We start from the raw sequence: 23,834 nt of genomic DNA, 5'->3' as shown, positions 1-23,834 counted from the left end.
TGAGAGAATATGCTTACATTTTCCAGAAACTGTAAATCAACCCATGTGGATTCCAAGCAAGCAAACATATCAGCTTCTTAGGTGGAGGTTATACAGCCATACCTCCAGAAAAAGACAGTAACAAACTAAGGGGAGTCTACACTAACCCTGCCATGCTTGAAGTTCAGTGAGAGATAGGACAGTAGTCCAAAAAGACAGGCATGACACCGCTGGTTAAATGCAGTCCTCAGGCTGGTAACATGAGACGCTCTTAAGCACACTTGCTTCAGGGCTCAAGAGATCTGTGCAAGTGAGCGGTGGCTCCACAGAGTCCTGCTCAGCTTTCAGAGGCCTTAGGAGCTGTAAGTATGATAGGAACAGTTATCTGGAACAGAGGGTAACAGGAACTATTGGGATTTTATCCAAGACATGCCACTGTCTTTCTAACTACTTGGACGGATGCTTCCTACACTGTATCAAATAATGCTACAGAGCAGTGTGGAGGATTACCTGTAAGCGAGAATGCTCTCACCATTGACCTGGACCACTACAGGGGGAGAAAAATAAAGCTTGTTGTTTGGGGAATTCAAACTGCCAAGGCTATCTTTCAAGGGGCCGGGTGCTCAGAGAATAGCAAAACAAGACAAAACAAAACCCAGAAGACCAACAAAGAGAAACAAGGGAAGCCTTGCAGTTGGAAGTATGTGAGTTGCAGAAGGATGGAGCCTGTGAGCTGCAGCAGCCTGGCAATGGGAGCAGGAGCGGCTGTGTGGGCCACAATAGCCCGTGTGCTAGGTGTGTGGCCTGGGTGTGCTGCAGGTTCGTTTGAGTTAATAGGGAACTAGCTGTCCCTTAGCTGTAGGGTGGATAAAGAAAGTAACGTGTTTTCCTGACAAACAGAAACTCTTCACAATGTTGCTGAGAAATGCTTTGGTTTAAATCTGTCAGGTTCCAAGATGAGCTGAGTCCAGACTATCACTGACGACACTATCAGCTGCACTGCCTTTTGTGGGGGCCACTCTGGACTTAACAGTAGTTCATAGTTCAATGAATATACACCACTTGGAAAATGAGAGTACATACAGGTGAGGGATAACAATTGAGATGTAGTCTGAATAAATTAATTAAATAAAATTATAAAAAATAAAGAAAAATGAGGTGATAACAACTGAGATCTAATCTGAATAAATTAATTAAATAAAAAAAGAAAAAAATGGGGATTATAAATTTCCTGATAAGGCTTCTTATTCACCTATATGTTTTGCCATGAATAACAAAAATATATATTAGGATGCTTAGTAATGGTTTCGCTTTTATTTAATCAAGTCAAAAAGTGGGGAAAATGTAGTTGATCCCATACAGGTGATTAGAAGCAAAGTTATTAAAGCATACATCTGGGGGAAAAAATGTAGCTGGTACTGTAGTAGTGCCTCACTTGCTCCCTGTCCAGCTGGAGGGGAAAGATCAATCTTGTCTTCAATCCCCATTGTGTTAAATGTAAGCTGAATGCTTTAGGGAATCTATTGTGTGGCCTTGAATGGGCCCCAACAAAATACCATTTCTACTAAATCAAAGCATGGAAACAAACTTCAGATTTTAGCCTTTCACAATGGCTCTACTGTTTTCTCACCCACCCCACAGTGGAGAAGAACATAACATGTCGGCGCCGCACCGTCCAGCGGAAATAAGACACCAACAACCAGACTTCTTCTCTAGATCTTTACTCAGGATTTTGCTAAGCAGGAATGGCCCCGAAGAAGGGAAGGACAGAGCTTAAGTAACAACCAAGTACCAATCAGCTTTTGCCAGGTGCTAACTCCTCATAGGTCAAAGTCAGATCAAGGCCGCTCGTCACAAGATCGTCCGTTACCCCTGCACAGCCCTTCGCCATATGAGGACTTGTTTATCCTGGAGAGCACTCGCCAGCGGGAAGGCGGAAGGCGGAAACCGGCGCCATGTCAGGGCATGGCACTTCGCAGCTCTCCACAAAAACATATGGGCTTGTGGTCATTAATATTCGTACCTGATTCATTCTCCCATAGAAAGAAAATATTATGGTTAACACTCTCAATTCAACCTTTGATACTATTAGCAATCGATCCTGTTATGCACAAGCTTTTGTAGTCGGTCCTAGTGTGTTGTTAATAGAAAACCTAGAAATGCAGTGATCTTATTCAAGATACTAACAAGAAACGTATCCTGTAAGAGCGCAATATCCACAAACCTCTAACGAAGGGTAGAGATATATATGCACCCATATGATTCTCAAAAAGTTCAAATACATTCTTCATTTTACCTACAGTCAGCCACCAACATCTAGACCAGACAAACTTAGATAAAGATACATGTAGAGGATAGAAATAAACGTTAAGAGCTAGTTTACCAAAAATGAAGGTAAAAATATGCCTCCTGATGCATACTTTATTTACCACCTCGTTAGACAGACACTGACAAATAACAAGAGAACTTCCTATATGCTGCAGAATTCTTATTCCCTCCTTCCTTTGTTGCAGCCTCCAAACAGTGTTTCCCCTGGTACAAAAGCCTAAGAAAGACAGCTCAGAAGACGATAATAATGTATGGGGAATGTTAACCTAGGAGGAGAAATCTAACTTGGAGGAGGCAAAAACTTACTATAATTCTAACTGATCCCCCCACATGCCACCACAACACTTACCTTCCAACCATGCCTACCTCTTCGCATCTTTAATCTTCTACTTTGACCTAATGCTAACAACTTCCCATCACATTCTTTCATTGAAACCTTGGGAAAATGTGTGCCCCACCCCTCCTCACATATACAGGAGGCCACATTGCACCAGGCCTTCCATACCTGGTACAAAATTGGTAGCTCCATTGTACATGAAGGAGCCTGAAAAGCTGCCTATACCATAATGGAGGATACTAAGGTTTTGAGGCACAGGTCCTCCCTGAAAATACCACTACTCAACAGGCCATGCTAATAGAAATTACACCCCACATCACTTCCTGATACTCATCAAATTCTGTCATATTCATCCTAATATCCAAGCCTTATGCAATTTTGTTAAAACCCAGCTACAACCTACTTCCATGAACTTAAACATCTTAAAGACTATTACTACCTCCTGTAACACCTGTCAGATGTCAAGGCCTAACTCCAGGTATCATAGCCCCCCTTTCCCTTGTCTCTAAGTTAGGTGTTTCTTCCCTAGGACCGACTAGCAACATGATTTTACACACATGCCCACAGTCAAGCATACCCGGTATCTGCTGGTCCTGGCAGACACATTCTCGGGATGGGTGGAGGCCTTTCCCACTACCAACACCTCCTTCCAGAGATCAACTCTCACTCTGGAGTCTCTGGCTTCATCCAATTGGACAAAGTTCCTGAGTTCACATCTCAAGTTTCCCAGACTTTACCTAAAACCCTAAACATTCCTTGCTATTTTCATATCCCATTCTACCCACAGTTCTCAGGAAAGATAGAACCAACTAGCTGGTCTTTAAAAAATATCCTTATTAAACTGTCACAGGAACTTCACCTTGACTGGGTGACATTCCTGCCACTAGGTCTTTTCAGGCTAAGGGCTCTCCCCAAGAAACCTGTTTCTATTTCACCCTTTGAGCTCATTTCAGGACAAACAGTCCTAACACCTTTTGCTCATTTAAATCAGCACCCTTCCCTGACCATATGCTCACCCCCTTACTCTGTCACCTCTGCTCCCTACTATGAGACTTTACTGACCACCATCTAGCTCACCCCTGTCCCCCTCCTGTCAACACTGGAGATCATCACGTCCTTTGTCTCCTCCAGACCAATGTCCCTCAGCTCTTTCCACTAAATAGCACAGCCCTTCAAAGTAAGTCTTCTGACTCCCACAGCTGCAGACCTGGAAGGCTTCCCTCACCTCTGTAACCTCAGGCCTTTTAACTCACCTCTTTAAGATAATGCCCCTTCTTACCTACCAATTCCAACAGGGCCCTGCTCCCTTAAGCCCCAGAGGAAGGCTGAGCCCAACCACCTTGCCTCCTACTCTGGAAAAGTGAGGCTTCACTCCCGCAGCCATGGTCAACTCTACTCTATTGGATACATAGCTTCCCTCCACGCCCTCTGGTCTGTTCTTGCACAGGGTAACCCTTATATTACAAGACTCAAGGTTCAAGAAACCCTCATTTGTTCATAACAGTCTCTCTGAGTAGAGTAGGGAAATTGCTCTATGGCTGGGTGTCAGAAGCCAAGTGAATTCGCCATTACCCCCATATCCATCCCTCTTCTCTTATTTGATAGAACTGTTGTTAGCTTCCTCTTTTACTGAACAGAAAGTCTTTGCAGGGAAGGGCTGGACACTTACAGGGGCTGCCCCTATTGGTCGTGACGGATCCACACACAGAGAAAACCTCCTTCACCTCTACAGAAAGAGCCTCTTCTTTTACATGTAGAACCAATGGGACACCAGGTGGAAAACATGCATCACTGGTAAACTCTCCTGCCAAAAACACCAGAACTTCCAATATGTACAATTCATATACATAGAAAATATATCCCAATGTCCCAATCCTTTAACATACAAGAGGTGGAGAAAATGATTAAACCTCCTCCAAGGTCATTGCCTCTCTGACTTCCCCTACCCTAAACAACACAAACTTGTCATTTCCTCTCTCACTTCAGGTTCTCACCTTGGCCTACAAGTTTCTTAACGTCACCCAGCCTGGCTGCTTGGCAGATTGCTGGCTCTGTGTACCTCCTGGGAACAGCTCAGAACTGCCACTGACCGTGTCCCCAGTTACCCTGCTAAGTAACTGCACCTTGCCATTCACCAAGTGCCCTAAATCCGGCATTGCTACAACCCCACCCTTTTCACTACACCGTCTTTGGCTTGGAAAGTTGTTTCAAGGCCTTTGGGACATGTTCTGTAGGAAAATTAAGTTCCCTAGACAGCAACAAAACAAGAATCCGCCATAGCTCATCTCAGCCCTAATGCTCTACTGCTCACAGCACCTCGACTCTTCCTGGCACTCAGGTGTATCATCGTCCACCTGCTGGTCCATCAGGAACTTGAACTCTGCTGCTTCTCTTCTCCACGTTGGGCGTGACACATGAGAAGAACCTTTACCCATCCACGCTGTGGATTCAGTAGCTGCCCATCTTAATAAGCGGGCAGTTCAAGTTATGTCCTCCTTGCTGTTGCTGTAATTCCTGCCTGTATCGGAGCTGAGACAACGGAAATGGTACTTCACTAAATTATATTATCAGCTTTCTTAGATTATTCAGGACCTCCAGCAAGTGGCTCAAACAATATTAAATCTTCATGGTCAAATCAACTCTTTGGCAGTGGTGGTACTTCCGAATTGACGAGGGCTAGACCTCCTATGGCTGAAAAGGGTGAACTTTGTCTCTTTCCCCAAGAGACAGGCTGTTTTTATGTCAACCAGTCAGGCGCAGTACAAGATAAGACACAACAACTTCAGGCAACCAAAGCAAAGGGAATGGCTGGCGGCTTCTAACCCCTGGAGCGCTGAGAATCCGTAGGAAGTGCGTTTCACCCTTTCTGACCCGCACTTGGCTCATTTCCCTGATCTTACTGTCTGCATCCTGCTGTAGTAACTTCTTCTCTACATTCCTCCAACAGCAAACACGAAAGGTCTCTAACCAAACCTTTCATCAGTTACTTTCACAGAGTCATCAGCCCCTGGCCACAGATCCAGATGCCAACGACAATCCAATATGCTCTGAAGGGGAGGCTCAGCTACATCCTGAGAGACAACACCTCAGATCAGCAGGAATCTGCCTGATGGAAAAAACAAAAATCATCCATATCCCCCGTCTTCACCATCAGCCCCTTTCTGGTTCCTCATTTCCTTTTATAGTAACTGCAAGTGAGGAATGCAGGCAACAACACAAGCACCCCAGCAGCCCTGAAGACCTGCAGTGAGGACACAGACAACTTCACAGCTGCCCTAGAAAGAAGTCCCCTAAGCCATGTGTGCACTTTTGGCCCCTTTTTATTTGTTTGGTTGGTTGTTTGTTTGTTGTTTTGTTTTGTTTTCTGAGACAGGGTTTCTCTGTGTAGCCTGGGCTATCCTAGACTCACTTTGTAGACCACGCAGGCCTTCGTTGAACTCACAGCAATCCACCTGCCTCTGCCTCCTGAGTGCTGGGATTAAAGGCGTGTGCCACCCTCCTGCCTCGATTTGCCTATCTTTGAGGTCATCTTTTTTTTTTTTTTTTATGTATACAGTGCACATTAAGTAGATCATGTTATAGATGGCTGTGAGCCTCTATGTGGTTGCTGGGAATTGAACTCAGGACCTCTGGAAGAGCAGATGGTGCCCTTAACCCCTGAGCCATCTCTCCAGCCTCTTTGGGGTCACTTATAAAGAGAATTCCTTCCATCTGCAGCATCTCTCTGGCCCTCGTGTGTCTCCAGAGACAGTCTCTGCATCCCCCTCCCCAATAAAACCACTTTCATGGATCTGCCATATGGCATGATTTCTGAATTCGTCATTCAGCGCCACCAAACAAATCCTTATACCTGGGAGTAAACCCAGGCTTTCTGCATGTTAGGTAGGTGCTGTCCCACCAAACTATATTCCCAAGCCTTCACAGAAATTTTATAAACAATTTCAAGTAAATACAACTCTGAGTTATGCTATGTAAGCTTTTTAAGAATAGCGTCTTGTATACCTCTTACAGGGGATAATTGGGGGGAAAAAAGGGAGACATTTATGACGTCAGGAGAAACTCTGCTACAACTCAAGAGGAGTCCAATGAAACAATCTGCAGAAGGGAACCTGGGCATCTCAGGGGCATCACTGGTCAAGCCCACAGAGCCCTTGGGACTGATAACCAGAGATCTAGGTAGTGACAAGACTTGGGTCCTCAGGAGCTGAAGCTACACCTCCCCAAAGGTCCTGGCCCCACCTTTACCAGCTCTCCCAAGCATTTGCCTTGGCTGTAGAGGAGTTCTACTTTATTCTCAATACTTGAGCAGATACTTAGAGGCTTGTCCTTCGTAGGAAGATGGGCCTAGTGGTTGGTCATAGGAAGGGGTGACTCCTTTGCCATGGTTTAGAGCCAAATGTCTGGACAATCCTAGTGAGCCAGCATATACATCCCAGCATCCTAACCTCTAACAGGCTGGGTGAGCATACTACTTATCTGTGGGGTATTTTGTATTTTGAAGGCAGTCCTCCCTCACCTAAATTCTACTTGGTGCCTCTTACTGTTTTCTAAGCATAGGCAAATGCTTTACATCATCAATTCTACTTTTTCCATCACAGCTTAACATTGCAGTGCTCCCCAACGCATGTGATGCCTTTTACAATTTCCACAAATTTAACTCCAAATGGATCTTACACCTCAATGTTAAAGTCTAAGGGCAGAACTTGTAAAAGATCTTAGAGAAACAAAGGATCTCCGAGTTTGGCATCCTGCCTAGGATGTTTCTATACCCCGGTCCTGCCTCAAAAGCTTTGCCCAAAAGCAGCCCCCATACCGAAGTTATTCAAAGGCCACAGCCCGGTCCCAGGAGTGACTAGGACCACAAGGGACCTCACAGGTGGCCCAATCTGGCCTATGCTTACCACACAACCCCAGGGAGGAACCACCACGCCACACCAGCGGCTGCTGCTCACCTTCATGCTCTTTCCCGTTGTGGGTAGCGACCCTGAGTTCGCCACGCCGCAACTTTGGAGCTTGCCTGAGCTTCCTTCACAGCGCCCAGCAGCAGTGCTCAAAGCACCGCACACCAAACCAGTCAACACAGCTCAGCTTTCCAGTTGAATCAGCAGCTAAGCGCCCCGCAGAACCCGCCTTCTCTGCGTGCTGACAGGCCACCTGGAGGCCCTGATTGGCCAGTGAGTCTTGAGTGACCCGAGCACCTCCCTTAGGCTGAGAGTGTGCCGCTGGAGGGACACCTATTATTTACCGGCCCGACTTCCAGCCCGTTTCCAGATAGGAAGAGATTTGCGTTTCAGCAGCACTAGTGTCTGTCCTCCAAAAGCGAAACCCTCTGTTTTCCACGCGAGACTCACCTCACCTCTCCTGCAAGCTCTGCTCGGCAGCCTGCTGCTCCCTTCCGTGGACAGTGACCCTCCACTCACCATGTCGGGACGTTGGAACTTGCTCGAGCTTCCTCACAACAGTCAGCAGCAGAGCTCAGAGAACAGAACACCAAACTTCTCAAGCCCGCTCAGCTTCCGACTGAACCTGCAGCAAGGCTCCGAGAAGATCCCGCCTCCGCGTTTGACTGGCAGATCTAACTGGAGGCCCTGATTGGCCAGTTCATCGTAAGTGACATCAATGCTTCCCTTAGGGCTAGAGTGTGCTGCAGGGATGCAGAATCGCAGTTCCTGGTCCCAGCCTTCCTATCCAGGGACAACCCTTTTCCAGAAGTGCAGAGGTTTGCATTTCAGTAGCACTGTCCTCCAATAGCCTTAACGTCGTCTTTCGGACTAGCCTAGGGAGGACCCACCACTTGAGCTTCCTCCGCTCAGCACAGGCTCCTCCCTCCTGTTTGGGCACAGAGACCCTGACTTCACTATGTCACAGCACCCAGCAGGCACCTCCCCTTCTTCCTCCTGTACCTAGGTGGGTAACTTGCAGAGCCCATTACTCAATTGGCAGTGAAATTATCAATATGTCCCACAATTAAAGAGAGATTTTAGGAGACGCGACTTCTGTTTTGTTTCTTCAAGTTGGGTTCAGGTAAACTCCTGCACCTGTTACCTGGTAGGAATCAGGCAACCCTGGAGAAAAGAGGGAAACCTAGCATCCTCTGTGGAGCACTGTTAGCTGCAGCTCTTCCTCAGTGGGAAAGTGAAAAACAAATACATGGCTGTATTAGTCAAGGTTCCCCCGGTGAATCCAACTGATAGAATGAGCCTCTCTGTGTATGTAGAAAGGGGATTTCTGTCTCACTGGTGTGGTCCCACTAGTCCAACAGTGGCTGACTAACAATGGCAAGTTGAGGAATCCAGTAGACGTTCAGTCCGTGTGTCTGGATGTGTCAGTTGGTCTTCTGTATATAGCAGAATCCCAAAGAAGAAGCCGCTACTGTCAGTAAGAGATGAACTTACTAGCCAGAGCTAGGAGAAGCTGACAAACTGAAAGAACTGTCGTTTGCAATGTCCTTCATGTATGTAGGAAGCCACCAGAAGCTACGGCCTAGATTAAAGGTTAATTTTATCACCTCAAGAGACCCAGATTAAAAAAGTTTCCTTCTCCAAATGCTGTGATTAAGGAAAATTTCCCACAACCTCCAACTATTCGGGTTTAGTTAATTCCAGATGTATTGTTGAAGCTGGGCACCATAGTGCATTCCTTTAATCCCAGCACTTAGCACACAGGGGTGTGGTGATCACTGTGTGTTTGAGGAAATACTGTGCTACATAGTAAATACACACACACACATTGAAAAAGAAGAAAATAAATAAATAACAGATAAAAAGGGGCATTGGAGAATAGGGCCATGTAATACCTTTTAATGTCATTTCAGATGTCTTCCACCAGGGCCTATACATACAATCATTTTCCAAAGTGAATATTGCCAAGTATAGTAGCACATGCCACTAATCCCAGAACTTTGGAATCAAATCCATGTTCATGAATTTGAGGTCATGCTGATTACACAGTCACTTCCATAGTATCACACCACTCCAGTGGACATTTAAAACATTGCAAAAGGTGACTGTTGTTGTAGTGTCTCAAAGCAGAAAGCAATCATCAAACTATTGTAAGATAAAAAAAAAATGTGTATATATATATATATATTCCAGGCATGATGGTATATGCCTTTAATCCCAGCATTAGGGGGAAGGAGGCAGGTGGATCGCTGTTCAAGGCCAGCCTGGTCTACAAAGAGAGTCCAAGACAGTCAAGGCTAACACAGAGAAATTCTGTCTTTAAAACAAAACAAAACAAAACAAAACAAAAAAATTTTTTTTCTGCCTGGGCCAAACTTGAAATCTCCTCTGAAGTAGGAGAGAGAAGAAGACCAATTTAAAACTAGGGTACGTCTAGTCTGAGGTACTTAGCAAGTTATTACAGATTTCTTACAGTTAGTAATTTAGTTAACTATCAGCCAGTTCTCAGAGCGTGAACAGTGGAAACTATTTATGTTGTGTAATTATCCAGATTACAGGAAAAAACAAGTCAATAAACAGTTGTTCTTTATCTTGGGATATTATTACAAAAATTATATTGGGGACATTGTAGAAATAATTCAAAATTTAACATTATGTTAATTAGTGAAAGGAAAAAAATGAAGTTGCTGGCCCTTAAGAAATATAATTTTTATTTGTTTCCTTTGTTTGAGACAGGGCCTCATTTAGAGCTCCAGCTGACCTTGATGCACTAATATACTGTAATATAAAATACACATTGAATCTGTAATAAATAGGAGTAAATATTTGAACCTGTCCCTCTGAACCATTATTGTTATCATGACATTCCTCTACAGAAGAGGCATCTGAAAAATTATCAGATATTCATGTAGTTAGAAGACAAAGAGGATGTTCTATTTTGGGGAGGTGGGCTTTGAGACAGGGTTTCTCTGTGTAGCCTTGGCTGTCCTGGACTCCCTTTGTAGACCAGGTTTGACTCAAACTCACAATGATCCACCTGCCTCTGCCTCCAGAGCGCTGGGATTAAAGGCGTGCGCTGTCAGCTGATGGAGATAGTTACAACTTGGGTTGTGGAGAGTGGGGTCCGCTGGGCCTTGTGCCTGAGTTATTGTCCATCAAAGTGGCTATCGGGGCCTTGAGCAATTCCAAGTCCCCAAATGTGTGCTGCTGAAATCCAGGGGAAGCCGTGGCCATGAATGGTTCCAGAAGGCCTTCTGTGGTGCCGATTTCATTTTGGCCACCTCCTGTGAGGGTCGTGTATACGGCTTTGACCTCTCCACCTATCACCAGCTCGGAACTCCGGGCGCTGGATCTTGCTTCATTCCTCAGAACTTCACATCCTTCAAGAATTCCACCAAGTCCTGGGTGGGCTTCTCTTTCTCAGGACTATGACATTAGTGTAGAGGATTCCAGTTTTTTAAGCTTTCTTTTTATTTTATAAGTGTAAATGTTTTGCCTGTGTGTGTCTGTGCACAGTCCCTGCAGAGGCAGGAAGGGGTCATCAGAGGGCTTGGGAATGGAGTTACAGGAGATGGCTAGCTACCAGATGTTTTCTGAACAGCAGCATGTGTTCTGTGTAACAGCACTCAGTGCTCTGAACTGCAATGCTCTCTCTCTAGCCTTTTTATTTAAAACTTATTTTTATATATGTTAATTAAAATATATTACGCCATTTCCCCTTTCCCTGTCCTTTCACCACCCCCTCCCAAATTCTTCCCTTTTAATGTCTTCGTTTTAAGAATGTGTACGTATGGGGCTAGAGAGATGGCTCAGAGGTTAAGAGCGCTGACTGCTATTCAGGAGGTGCTGAGTTCAACTCCCAGCAACCACGTGGTGGCTCACAACCATCTATAATGTGACCTGATGCCCTGTTCTGGCCTGCAGGTGTACATGTAGCCAGAGCACTGTGTACATAAAAAAAAAATGTGTATGTGCAAATACATGAACGAACCCTACTGAGTCCATTTCTATTGGTTATGTGTATATGGTTTCAGAGCTCAGCTTCATTAGATACGCAGTTTAGAGAGCTCCTCCTTGCCTGAGGGTAATTCACACACTTGAAGGAAAGCTCCAGTCTTTAATGACTAACAGGAGTCTGACCCTGAAGGACCTAAGCTGCCTTGGACAGTAAACATGCTGCTGGCATGGCCCTGACTCTCTGGAGTTCCAGGGAAGACTATGGGCATTGGCCTGAACCAAGCACAGTCTTCCTTTGTTCTGTGGGCCTCCCACTACACCCTCCTTTCCATGGATGACATTGAAATCTTAGAATTCCTGACTCCTCTTTCCAAGCACCATGATTATAGGCTTCTGGCACCATGCCTGGTTCAGGTGATTTCAACCTCATTTAGTGATACATTTGAATGATGGGTGAGTAGGGTGAACAGGTGCACTTAACAATACTGAAAAACCACTTGTCTCCTTGAGCCTCGGTTTCCCCATCTGTAGGATAAGGACAGAGTTCTCCCCTAGGCTTTGGTGAGTTATAACAGACTCAGTGACAAAGAAAATCAATATTGCTCATGGTTGGAAGACAGTGAAGTTTAAGGCACCAGGGTTGCATTTGATGGGAGCCTTCTTCTGTTACTGGAGTTGGGAGCAGAGCCCATGCACTGGCTGCCCTGAGCAGCAAGGCTCAGCCACTCATCCTCAGTAAGTCAGTTAAAAGAACTGAATTAACTAGCTGTGGCATGTCTGCCAATAATGCAGGCATCCTAGAGGCATGTGGGCAGATCTAGTATAGATAGATACAAGCTTTAGGTTAGCCTGAGTTCCATAGTGAGACTATTATCTAAAATTAAAAGGGGAAAGAAAAATACAACGGGAAAAAGCAAACTATTAATAAAAATTGAAAACATGTTAACATATTTATTCAGTGTGGCTAATTTTGACCCGTAATGAAGGTAGGTGGTAGGTGACCTTTCTTTCCCGTGAAATGAGCTAATTCAAGACACATTAAAGTATTTAAATTTGGCCTACTGGGAGCACCTCTCTGCAGGTTCACTGATCCCCAGGAATGGGGCCAGAAAGTCTTCCAGGTAGGGGAACCTAAAAGTGGAGGAAGAGGAAGTGGGCACAAAGAGAGGAGAGGAAGAAAGCAGAGAGAAGGGGGAGGGGAAACACAGAAAGAGAGAAAAGCAAAAAGCGGGAACTAAAAGGTCTATGTTATATAGTAGAGAGCCGGGGGGAGGGGAAGCACCTGCCACTGTGCTGCACAGTTAGGGTAGAGGGCTGGATATGACAGCCACACCGAGTAGCAGGTAGGGACCAAGGGATGCTGGGAGAACTGGAAGCCAGGTTCGCTTAGGTCAGAAAGGCACCTCAGCAGCTTGGCCTGGGTCTGAAGGCCAACACGAGGAAACCAATCCATCCTTGAGGTCCTAACATCCTAACAGCTTTACATATAAGGAAAAAGATATGCACCACTAAGTAATCTAATCAATCCAGATAATGAATTTTTCTGATTGGATCTGAAATTACCAGGGCTGCTGGCACCAGACTTGTCCTCCAATAGATCCTTGCTGAAGGATTGATTTTTATTTTATTTATTTATTTATTTATTTATCTATCTTGTTTGGTTTTTCGAGACAGGGTTTCTATGTGTAGCCTTGGCTGTCCTAGACTTGCTGTGTAGACCAGGCTAGCCTCGAACTCACAGTGATCCATCTGCCTAACCTCCCGAGTGCTGGGATTAAAGGCGTGTGCCACCACGCCCAGCTACACCAAAGGATTTAACGTGGGCTCATTCCAAAAACATTTCTTTTCCTCATCTGTAAATCCCTCCCCCATTCTCAGCTCCTTTCTCTTCTACCAGGTCGTCAGATAATGAGTTCATGCTGATTCAACAGAAGAGTTCTCATGTGGAAGACTCAGTCTTTTCCCAGAATGAGATTCCAAGAGAAATTCGAATTTCACGGAGTTCTTTGTTTCACTAGATGTTTGCCTAAGGAGAGATATCCATGTCTCTTTAGAAGATCTTTATTCCTATCATGGAGGCAGGTTACAGAGACGACAGAGTGGGGGCTGAGGGGGCTTTAAGATCCAATTGTAGACCACCAAGTGGGGACCTACAGGGCACTGAAACTGACAGCTACACGGCATTGCCAAGAAACGGAAAGAAGAGAAGACCAGGAAGGTGCAGACTCAGCACAGATGAGCGGACACAGAGCAAACAGTAGGAGCCAGGTTGTCTTCAAGTCCACCCCAAGCACGGCTCTCTGACCTTTTACTCCTCTTCCTTGAGCACCCAAAGCTCCATCCCTAAGAGTTCATCCATACTCCACAGCTCTTTGTCAATGCCTGACTTCCCTTAGAGGGAAGTTTCAGTCTCAGGTTGCCTTGACAACAACCTCCATGGCATCTGGAGTCTCCATCACTCAGGGCTCCTAACAACATTTTGCAGACAAAGGGAAGCAGAGTACGATCCCGTCAGACAAGTCAGTCTTCATCCCAGCAAGATCCTTTCCTCTCCTTACAGCAGGCATAATAACCTCCTGCAGGGATTTACCCTCCATGTGTCCTTGTGGGCTCCCATTGCTGCCTATTTACAGCATATGAGATAAACTCAGTGTTGTGCTGTTGGTCAAGAGGTCAGCCAAGTACTTCTTAACCACTTGTATTGTCAGTTTCTCTACTGATCATTTTTGGACACTTTCCTAACTTTGTGGAGATTTCAGATGAGAAACTACTTTAAACACCAGATCTAAGTTAGTTTCTGGGGCTATCAATCTTATGTTTCTTCCAGGTCAATGGGACTGAGTTAAAGATGAACTTAGGATCAATCATTCACACCCTATAGCGATTAATGACATGTTCATGGGGCTGAAAAGATGGCTCAGTGCAAGAGGCTGGCTGCTCATCCACAGGACGTAGGTCTGAATCCCAGCACTCAAGAGACAGCTGACAACTGTCTATAACTCTAATCACCACATGAATCAGACACTGTCTTCTGGCTGCCTCTGATACCTAGCATGCACTTGGTATACATAATGGCAAAACTTATGCACCTCAATTAAATCTATTTTAATTAAAAAAAAATAACATATACATGAAGAAAACAGTTTTTTACAGTATGGAGTCACATATGTATGTATCCTTTCACCATTTGTGTATGTGGTACCCTAGCAGGCAATAAAAGTGCCACTGATGCTCTGGTCCTGGAAATACAGGTTCTGAGCCCTCTGATGTAGGTGCTAAGAACCAAATTTGGGTAAGTAGGAGGAACAGAACTACTAACTCTGCAGCTCACAATTATGTTGTTATAATGCAGAGGATGAAGATGTCCCATGATGACTTATGTCTCCTATCACCTAAAGGTGATGAAATTCTGGCTACATCCTTGTAGAAGGATTCAATGGACCTCTGTCCCTCTGTGAATGGACTTCCCACATTGCTTCCTATTTTCCTTGTTAACACAGTTCTCTTAATGTGAGTAAGGAAAACAAAAATAACTTCTTGAAAGAAGTTACAGTCTAGTAAGATTATATCAGGAACATTTCCATAAGTTAAGATATACTGTTGCATTTTGGAATTTTTTTTTGAGACAGGTTATCTCTACAGAGCCATAGGTGTTCTGGAATTTACTATATTAACCAAAATGGTCTCAAACTTGGACAGATTAGCCTGCCACTTCTTCCCAGGTGCTGGGATTACAGGCATGTACCTCTAAGCCCCCTAAAAAATGTTTTTAAAATGACCTATCTTTGAATCAGAGAATGAAAGGATAAAATAAGATTTAAAAACAAACCATCGTTGCTTTAATGAATAGTAATACTTCTTAAAATTCAATAATTTAATCTGGCAAAGCATTTCATATGTTCTCACTAATCGGGTTATTTTCTTTGATTTGTTAATTCCAACCACTTAAAAATGTTTGCCCTGTGCTTGAGTGTCCCCGCCTGAGCCACGGTGTGCACGTGGCAGTGAGAGGACAACTTCCGGTTCTCTATCATCTACTTCCCCTACGTGACTTCTAGAGATGAAACCCAGGGAGTAGTCACTGTCACTCCTTTGGGTTTAAAAATTATTGTATGTGCTGGTGTGTGAGTGTACATATGCCATAGCCCAAGTGTGGAAATAAGAGAAAAATATTTCGGAGCAATATGAGTCTCTCAGAGCTTTAACTCAGGTCATCAGGCTTAGCAGCAACCCCCTTTACCCACTGGGACAATTCTCTGGCATTCATTTGTGGGTCTGAGAAATGTTATAAACAAGTGTTTATTCCTAAGAATACACCAACACATTCCAAATATATATATAATAATATATCACTTTCATTTGAAAATAGTTTTTCATTCCTCCTAAGATGACAATATGGTTACAATCTGAAAATCAAACAATATTTTATTGATTTAATGTCTCAACTGACCTTATTTGAGCATCAGCGAAACAGATCAGTATGGTGTGCAACGTTGGCAACCTGACCTTGACCACCACATAAAGATGCCCAAGTAGAACACACAAAGTTGTCTCCCAGTCTCCACAGATCTGTCATGGCCCAATGCATGCATGCACACACGTGCGTGTGCACACACACACCCGCCCACACACCCACACACACCAGAAATGATTTTTTAATAAATCTCATTGCTGTTACATTATCCTGCATCTCTATGTAATTCCCATAGAAGGAAGTCGGTCAGGATGAAGTTGCAGGGTTTCTCTCTGGCATAAATTACTTCACAATAATGAAGAGTACAAAAATGTCCAAAGGCTTCATCATATTAAATACATTCACAGGGTGTCTGCTCCAGTATGGCTTCTTTCGTGCCTTTGAAGACCACCGGGACAAGCAAAGGCTTTATCACCTTGATTACATTCATAAGGTTTCTCTCCAGTGTGTGTTCTCTTATGTATCTGGAGATGACTGCGCCGTGAAAATGCTTTATCACCTTGATTACATTCATAAGGTTTCTCTCCAGTGTGTGTTCTGTATTCAGAGACAACTGTGTTGTAAAAGGCATGGACACTTTGGTAATGATTGTAGGGTGTATGAATTCTTTCATGCCTTTGAAGATCACGGCGATATACAAAGGCTTTCTCACACTGATTGCATCTGTAGGGTTTCTCTCCAGTGTGTGTTCTTATGTGTATTTGGAGAGAAGTGTGTTTTGAAAAGGCTTTACCACACTGATTACATCTGTAGGGTTTCTCTCCAGTGTGTGTTCGTTCATGTATTTGGAGATTACAGTGTACTGAAAAGGCTTTATCACACTGATTGCACTTGTAAGGTTTCTCCCCAGTGTGTGTTCGTTCATGTATTCGGAGATTACTGTGTTGTGAGAAGGCTTTATCACATTGATTACATCTGTAGGGTTTCTCTCCAGTGTGTGTTCTGTTATGAATTTGGAGATTACCATGTAACGAAAAAGCTTTATCACATTGATTGCATTTATAGGGTTTCTCTCCACTGTGTGTTCTGTTATGTATTTGGAGATGAATGTGTTTTAAAAAGGCTTTCTCACATTGATTGCATTTGTAGGGTTTCTCTCCAGTATGTGTTCTTTTATGTATTTGGAGACTACTTTGTTCTGAAAAGGCTCTACCACATAGATTACATTTGAAGGATTTCTCTCCAGTATGTATTCTTTTATGTATTTGGAGATGACTGTGTTGTGAGAAGGCTTTACCACATTGATTACATTTATAGGGTTTCTCTCCAGTGTGTGTTCTTTTATGTATTTGGAGATTACCATGTAGTGAAAAGGCTTTATCGCATTGGCTACATTTGTAGGGTTTCTCTCCAGTGTGTGTTCTGTTATGTATTTGGAGATGACTGTGTTGTGAGAAGGCTTTATCGCATTGATTACATTTGTAGGGTTTCTCTCCAGTATGAACTCTTTTATGCCTTTGAATATCACTGTGATGTGCAAAGACTTTGCCACACTGATTACATTCATAGGGTTTCTCTCCAGTATAAGTTCTTTCATGCCTGCAAAGATAATTGGTACAGGTGTAAGCTTTACCACATTCATCACACGGATAAATTTTTATCTATATGAATGAATTTTATAATTTGGTCTAAATGTAAAGAAGAATTAGAAAGGTTTTATCGCTTTGTTTACATTGATAGTTTTCACTTCCATTATGATTTTGTTTTGTTTTGTACCTTTGAAGATGCCAGTGGTGGTAATTACCATAATCACATGGCTCACTTATACCATCCTTTTTTTTTTTTTTTTTTCAAAACAGTTTTTTCTTATAGTTCTGGCAGTCCTGGACCTGCTTCGTAGACATGGCTGGCCTTGATCTTATAGAGCTCCCCTGCCTCTGCCTCCCATGTGCTGGGATTAAAGGCGTGCACCACCACACCTGCCATATAGCATCCTTATTCAATATATGGTTTTCACATAGTGCAAGATTAATGGGAAAAACTCAGCTTTACCATACCGTTTGAGTTCATAAATTTTCCTGTACTAGGAGTCATACTATGTTTCTGAAGTGAACCAGAACAAACAGAAGAACTTACACATGCCTAGTATTTATAGAGATTTTCTGCACTGTAAATTTGTGAATGTATTCCCAATGAAATGGGAAAACTAATTAATTATATTAGTTTAAGTTATTAGTAGTCCCCCACTTTGAGTAGATGTTCTGACTGTGATACCTATTTACAATTAATTTGTTATTAATAATCAATGAATGAGTGAAGTATACATTTACACTATCACGCAATCTGTTCTACCCACATATAAGATATTTTAGAATGCAGTGACCTACGATGCTGTGCATGTGAACTTCACTAGGGAAGAGTGGGCTTTGCTGGATCCTTCCAAGAGAAGACTCTACAAGATGTGATGCTGGAGACCTACAGGAACCTCACTGCCATAGGTAAGAGTGAATGTCCTTTCACTTTTAAAGTAACAATTTAATTATTATTAATCAAATAATAATTAGTTCATAGTAATTTTGTATCATATGCAGAAAGTCTGCTCACCACAGGGACTACTACATATTTTTCACTGTTCGGGGAGAGAAAGGTGTTTCACTTCTTTCAATATCCCTAGGCCCCTCTGCCTTACATCCATTTTGACAAATGATATACGTAGTAAAAGAAGAATAACAAAGGAAAGATTTCCACATTCACGCCATTTGAGTTTTTGTTTTTAATAGACATGTGGTGTAGGGATTAAGGTTTCTCCACAACAATATTCTTGACCCTCATAAACTGCCCCCGACACTAAACTCAGCCATCTTACCACGAGTATAAGAGTAACAGAGCTTTGCTGTGGGAGATCCTTACTAGAGGTTTTGGACATATACTATTCAATGTGGATACATTCTACACTATCTGACTGGCATGAGATTAAACAGATTGGCAGTTCTACAGAGCAGCTGGAATGTGACTATGAATCAAATGGTAATGTCCGTTAAGGCATTTGTTTTCTTGTATTCTTTCTTAAAGGACTGCCTTGAAAACACAAATCAGATACCTGACATTGAGGTACATGGATTTGTGATAATTTAATGATCAGTAATACACTTAATGTAATGCTTTTTCTTTTTACACTGCTTCTTTACTTTAAAACTTCCGTGATACATTACATTTTTTTCAGAGGCATATTTGAATCAACTTGCCCATGAAAATTACCTTCCATTTCTTCTAGAACTTTGACAATGTTCTTCAATATTATGGTCTTCCCAATTGTAGCCTAAAATATGTACCAGAAAAATATATTATTGGAAATTAGGCAAAATTTAATTTATTACCTTCAGTGAACCTTACAACAATGCCTAATTTATTCACCTCATTCTTCTTCCTTCTCAATTGAAATTCTAGAAAAGCATCAACAACAACAACAACAATTGTTGTTCCCTTGTTTTAAAAAGTCAACAAAAATTCACAGTCTTACCTATGGCAGTGAGGTTCCTGCAGGTCTCCAGCATCACATCTCTGTAGAGACTCTTCTGGGAAGGATCCAGCAAAGCCCACTCTTCCTGAGTGAATTTCACATTCACGTCATCATAGGTCACTGCATCCTATAATATTTCATACAGGTGACCAACAGAAAGCACGACAGTGAGGACACTGCAACTGTATACTCCACTGACAATATGTTCATATCATTTTGGTGCTTCCCTGACTTATTTCCTCACACAGAAGTTCTGACGTAACCACGAAGTCATTTTAGAAGGAAACTGAATGATGAGGTTCAGCTCTGCCATTCCTGCACCCTTTGAGTAGGAGATAGCCTTGCAAGAGAAATGCTGACTAACAGACATAAAGAGAGAGAGACAAGTAAATAAATGAACAGTACTGAGTGCAGTGTTCATTTTATAAAGGATTTATTTTATAAAGGATTAGTAACTACAAAAGAATATGGGCAAATTGGATGTAATAGCTCCTGACCTTAATCCTAGCACTCAGGAGGCAGAGGCAGCTGTATCTCATTGAGTTGGATGCCAGCCTGGTCTATGCAAGGAGTTCTGCAGCAGCCAGAGAAACGTATTAAGACCCTGTCTCTCCTGCAACAATAAGTCAAACAAACAAGAAAGCCCAAAAGAACTCAGGGGTTTTTACTGAAGTTCCTGCAAAGAATTACACATTCACTCCAGTTCTGTATTCATCTTCCACAAACCTGAACTGCTCTAGTTTAAACTGTAATATTAATAAGATCTTACTAGAAGGGAATGCATGCTTAAACAGTTACAAATGAACAGAAGAAAATATTAGCAATGTTAATGCTGGTCATAAATAAACAGCATAAGGCACAAGAGACGGCTCAGCAGTGGACAGCTCTTCCTGGTCTTGCAAGTAATTGAGCAAAAGTGCCAGTGTTTACATGGAGGCTCACAACTATCCATTACTCCACGTTCAGACACTCTGAGGTCATCTTCTGACTGTTGTGAAGATAAGGCAAACATGAGGTGCCTATTCATGCACACAGGCAAAATATTCATATTCATTTTAAAAAATCATAGTGGCAAACACATAATCACAGCACTCTAGAGTCAGAGTCAGGTGGACCTCTAAGTTCAAGGCCTCCCTGGACTACATGCATACTTTCAGGGCAGTCAGGGCTACACACATAAACATTTTCTTCAAAATCAAAACAATACAGAACAAAATTAAAAGTACAAAAACATCAGGCTAGCAAAACAGCTTAGCACTGAATAGCACTTGCTTCTCCTCTCTGTTATGTGATGTAGGGACAGAGTCTATAAGGGAGAAGGCATGACAGCATGAGAAGGAATCTGAACCATCAGTTCCAACCACAACACAAAGAACAGAAAATGGGTTGAGTCCATAGACACTCAACTCCAATCCCCAATAAACAATCTAAAAAGGTTGCTCTTACAAAAGCTTCTGCAAGCTCTACAAAGAAATACTGGAAGAAGAGACAAGCACTCAAAGACGTCCTCCTAAGTGGGAGCCTTTGATTCGATCAACACCATGCTGGCCCTGGTCACTAGAGCTCATGGTCATCCCATGATGAAAATGCATTCAGCCAAACTTCAATGGTCCTAATAACCTAAAACAGCTTGTACACTCCTCAAACGTCTCAAGTCTCATCCAACACTCAAGACAATCTCTTGGCTGCTACATCTTCTAAAATCAGAAAAGAAGTTATATCTTTCCAACATACAATGGCACAGAAAAAACCTTCCTATTCGAATAAAGAGGAATGTGAACATAGTAAGGGTAATTGGACCAAAGCAAGAAACCCAGCAGGGCAAACAGCAAATCCTGTAGCTCTGTCTCAGACAATGGGGCTTTTCAGTTTCAAAAGGCTTAGATGGCCCTATCCCTGCAACTTCTCATACAGTTCTGGTTTGTTTACTTCCACTCCATATATGCCACTCTCCATGGCAGCTGCCTCATAGCTTAGGTATCTCAACATCTTGCGCTCTCAAAATGCAATTCAGACTTCAGCCTCACAGCTTCATGCAATGCATTCTCCAGTATCCTCACTGAGGCTCTGACTCTAGCAAGCACACAGTGCTGAACTAAAATAAAACCACAGGGGAAAAACCCAGGATCTTAAATTTTACATCTTTCTTGTTTCCAGAACCAGGGCATCATAAGTGATCCTGACAACTCTGGCTTCTAAGTTGACATGGACCCTGCCACACTTGGACCACAGTTGCAGCCGGTTTTGGGTAAAATTCCTTCCTGGGACTAAGAGTCAGTTTGCCTAATCTTGAAGGCTTAGCAGGTGGCAGTGTTTTCCTTTGGGCACCTTCTTAGGTTTTTAAATCCAGAGCAAAGCCCCTCACTTTAATGGTGATAATCTCCTTGAAAATTCCTGCCTGTTTCACATTTGACTACCATAGGAAACTACCCAGTGCTGTTTTTCTCTACAACCAAGACTTTGCCTTTATTTCTGTCCCACTTGTTGCTTTTTTCCACCTTAGTCCTGAATGAGTCATTAGTAACAACCACCCAACAGATTCAATATTCCTTCTAAGAAAACAGCATATTATTTTTTAATTCTGACTTACTCAATTTCTCATTGCATGGGCACAATAAGAAAGATCTTGGGCCAAAATATCACACAAATGACCTCTAGCTAAATTTTTCACGGAGTGTGTTTTCCACTGAAATCCCATGACCTCGACTTCCGCTGTCTGCACCACTCTCACCACTCTGATCATCTAGGTCCTACAAGAACAGCCAGTTAAGGGGGCTGGAGAGATGGCTCAGTGGTTAAGAGCACTGTCTGCTCTTCCAAAGGACCCAGGTTCAATTCCTCTCACCCACATGGCAGCTCACAACTGTCTGTAATTCCAGTTCCAAGGGATCTGATACCCCCACACCAATGCACATAAAATACATTTAAATAAATTATATAAAAAAGGATAGCCGATTAAACTCCATGTACAGATTTCTATGCTTTTTGCCATCTAAAGTGCTGTTATTTTCTATATTCCTCCAAAAGAGAACACTATGAGGTTCTGTCCAGCAGCAAAATACATTTTTCGGTACAACGTTTTACTCTAATTTGTTACTCAGCTGCTGTGAATGGTCCTCTAAGCAAAGGCATCCCGGGAACGAACAGGTTTTCTTGGTTTATCCTGTCAGATCACTGTCCATCATATTGAGAGCTTAGGATAGAAACAAAGGCTTCAAGAAAATTAAGGCAAAAACCTTGGGCAAACATTGTTTTCTGTCTTGCTCTCTTGCTAGGCCAGGCCAGGCCGACTTGCTTAGGGATATTGTCACCCTCAGTGGAAGAGCCTTCACACATCATTGATGAATCTACACAATCTCTCCCAGATATAACAACCAGCCATTCTGATGAGGGCATGCCCTCAATTGAGGCTTTCTCAAATAACAGACTCTGAAATGTTGACAAATGCAGCTAATTAGGACAAAAAAGACAATAACACATGAGAAAGATTTAAAACTCCAAAACACATGTGTTAACCATATCAATCATTTAAGTAGCAAAAACCCAAACATGGATTATTACAACAACTGGTAAACGCACATTTACAAAGAAATGAGAAGTAAGCCTTTAGAATCAAGAAGAGAAAAACTAAAATTATTTCACCTCAGAAAATCACCAAACCAACAACAACTCAAGGAACTCATAACATAATATAGAAGTTGCCAGGCAAGGTAGAGTGTGCCTGTAATCCCAACCCTCAGGGAGGCTCAGGCAGGCAGATTGCTGTGAGTTGGAGACCAGCCTGGTCTACAAAATGAGTACAGGATAGCCAAGGCTACACTGAGAAACTGTCTTGAAAAACCAAAAATTTAGGGAGCTTAATCAAAAGGAAAGCCTGAGTCAACATAGTTTGTCTCAGGAATACTTTCCTAAAAGGCTGAAGATGCAACTGTTCTAGAATATGCCTTCCCAAGGAAAAAAATCACTCCACACACAATTTAAAAGGTTAAGTAAGGAAAAATCTCTTTAAAAAAAGAAAGAAAGATCTCTTTAAAAGCAGCATCCCTCAGCTCTGACCATTGCTAAAGGAGGAGCTAGTCTAGAACAGATTTTGCATTCCATATCTGCTGTCATGCGTAAGTCTCTTTTTGGTTCTGGACCTGGTAATATTTTGAACAATTTTAATATGGACTTGAGACTGCATGTCTATCACCTTAGGCAGATGGGAGATTTACACAGCAAAGATATGTAGAGTTCGAGACAGGGTTTCTCTGTGTAGCCCTGGCTGTCCTGGACTTGCTTTGTGGACCAGGCTGGCCTCGAACTCACAGCGATCCACCCAGCTGTTCAGAATTATTTCTTTAAGTGTACCACTGCCCTAAAACAGGTCATTTTTCACTGACACGGTAGTTACTTTGA

At 42.8% G+C, this 23,834-nt stretch overlaps 2 protein-coding genes and 1 pseudogene across 2 annotated transcripts in view; 1 reads left to right on the top strand and 2 right to left on the bottom strand.

The window, feature by feature from the left end:
• Positions 1-8,143, bottom strand: part of LOC127203992 (zinc finger protein 431-like) — a 436,824-nt pseudogene extending 428,681 nt beyond the window's left edge.
• Positions 1-23,834, top strand: part of LOC127203988 (zinc finger protein 721-like) — a 1,570,727-nt gene that overhangs the window by 448,475 nt on the left and 1,098,418 nt on the right.
• LOC127202961 (zinc finger protein 431-like) overlaps positions 16,318-23,834 on the bottom strand; it is a 206,971-nt gene continuing 199,454 nt past the window's right edge. Inside the window, exons 3-4 of the mRNA XM_051161796.1 lie at positions 19,175-19,235; positions 16,318-17,515 (exon numbers count right to left, since the gene is read on the bottom strand). Of these exons, the coding sequence (XP_051017753.1) occupies positions 16,318-17,515; positions 19,175-19,235 (1,259 nt within the window). The remainder of the gene's footprint in view (positions 17,516-19,174; positions 19,236-23,834) is intronic.

Source organism: Acomys russatus, chromosome 19 (assembly GCF_903995435.1).
Source record: "Acomys russatus chromosome 19, mAcoRus1.1, whole genome shotgun sequence".
NCBI classification, from domain to species: Eukaryota; Metazoa; Chordata; class Mammalia; order Rodentia; family Muridae; genus Acomys; species Acomys russatus.
Note: the sequence above shows the minus strand (reverse complement) of the source record. Positions and strands in the feature narration are given on the sequence as shown.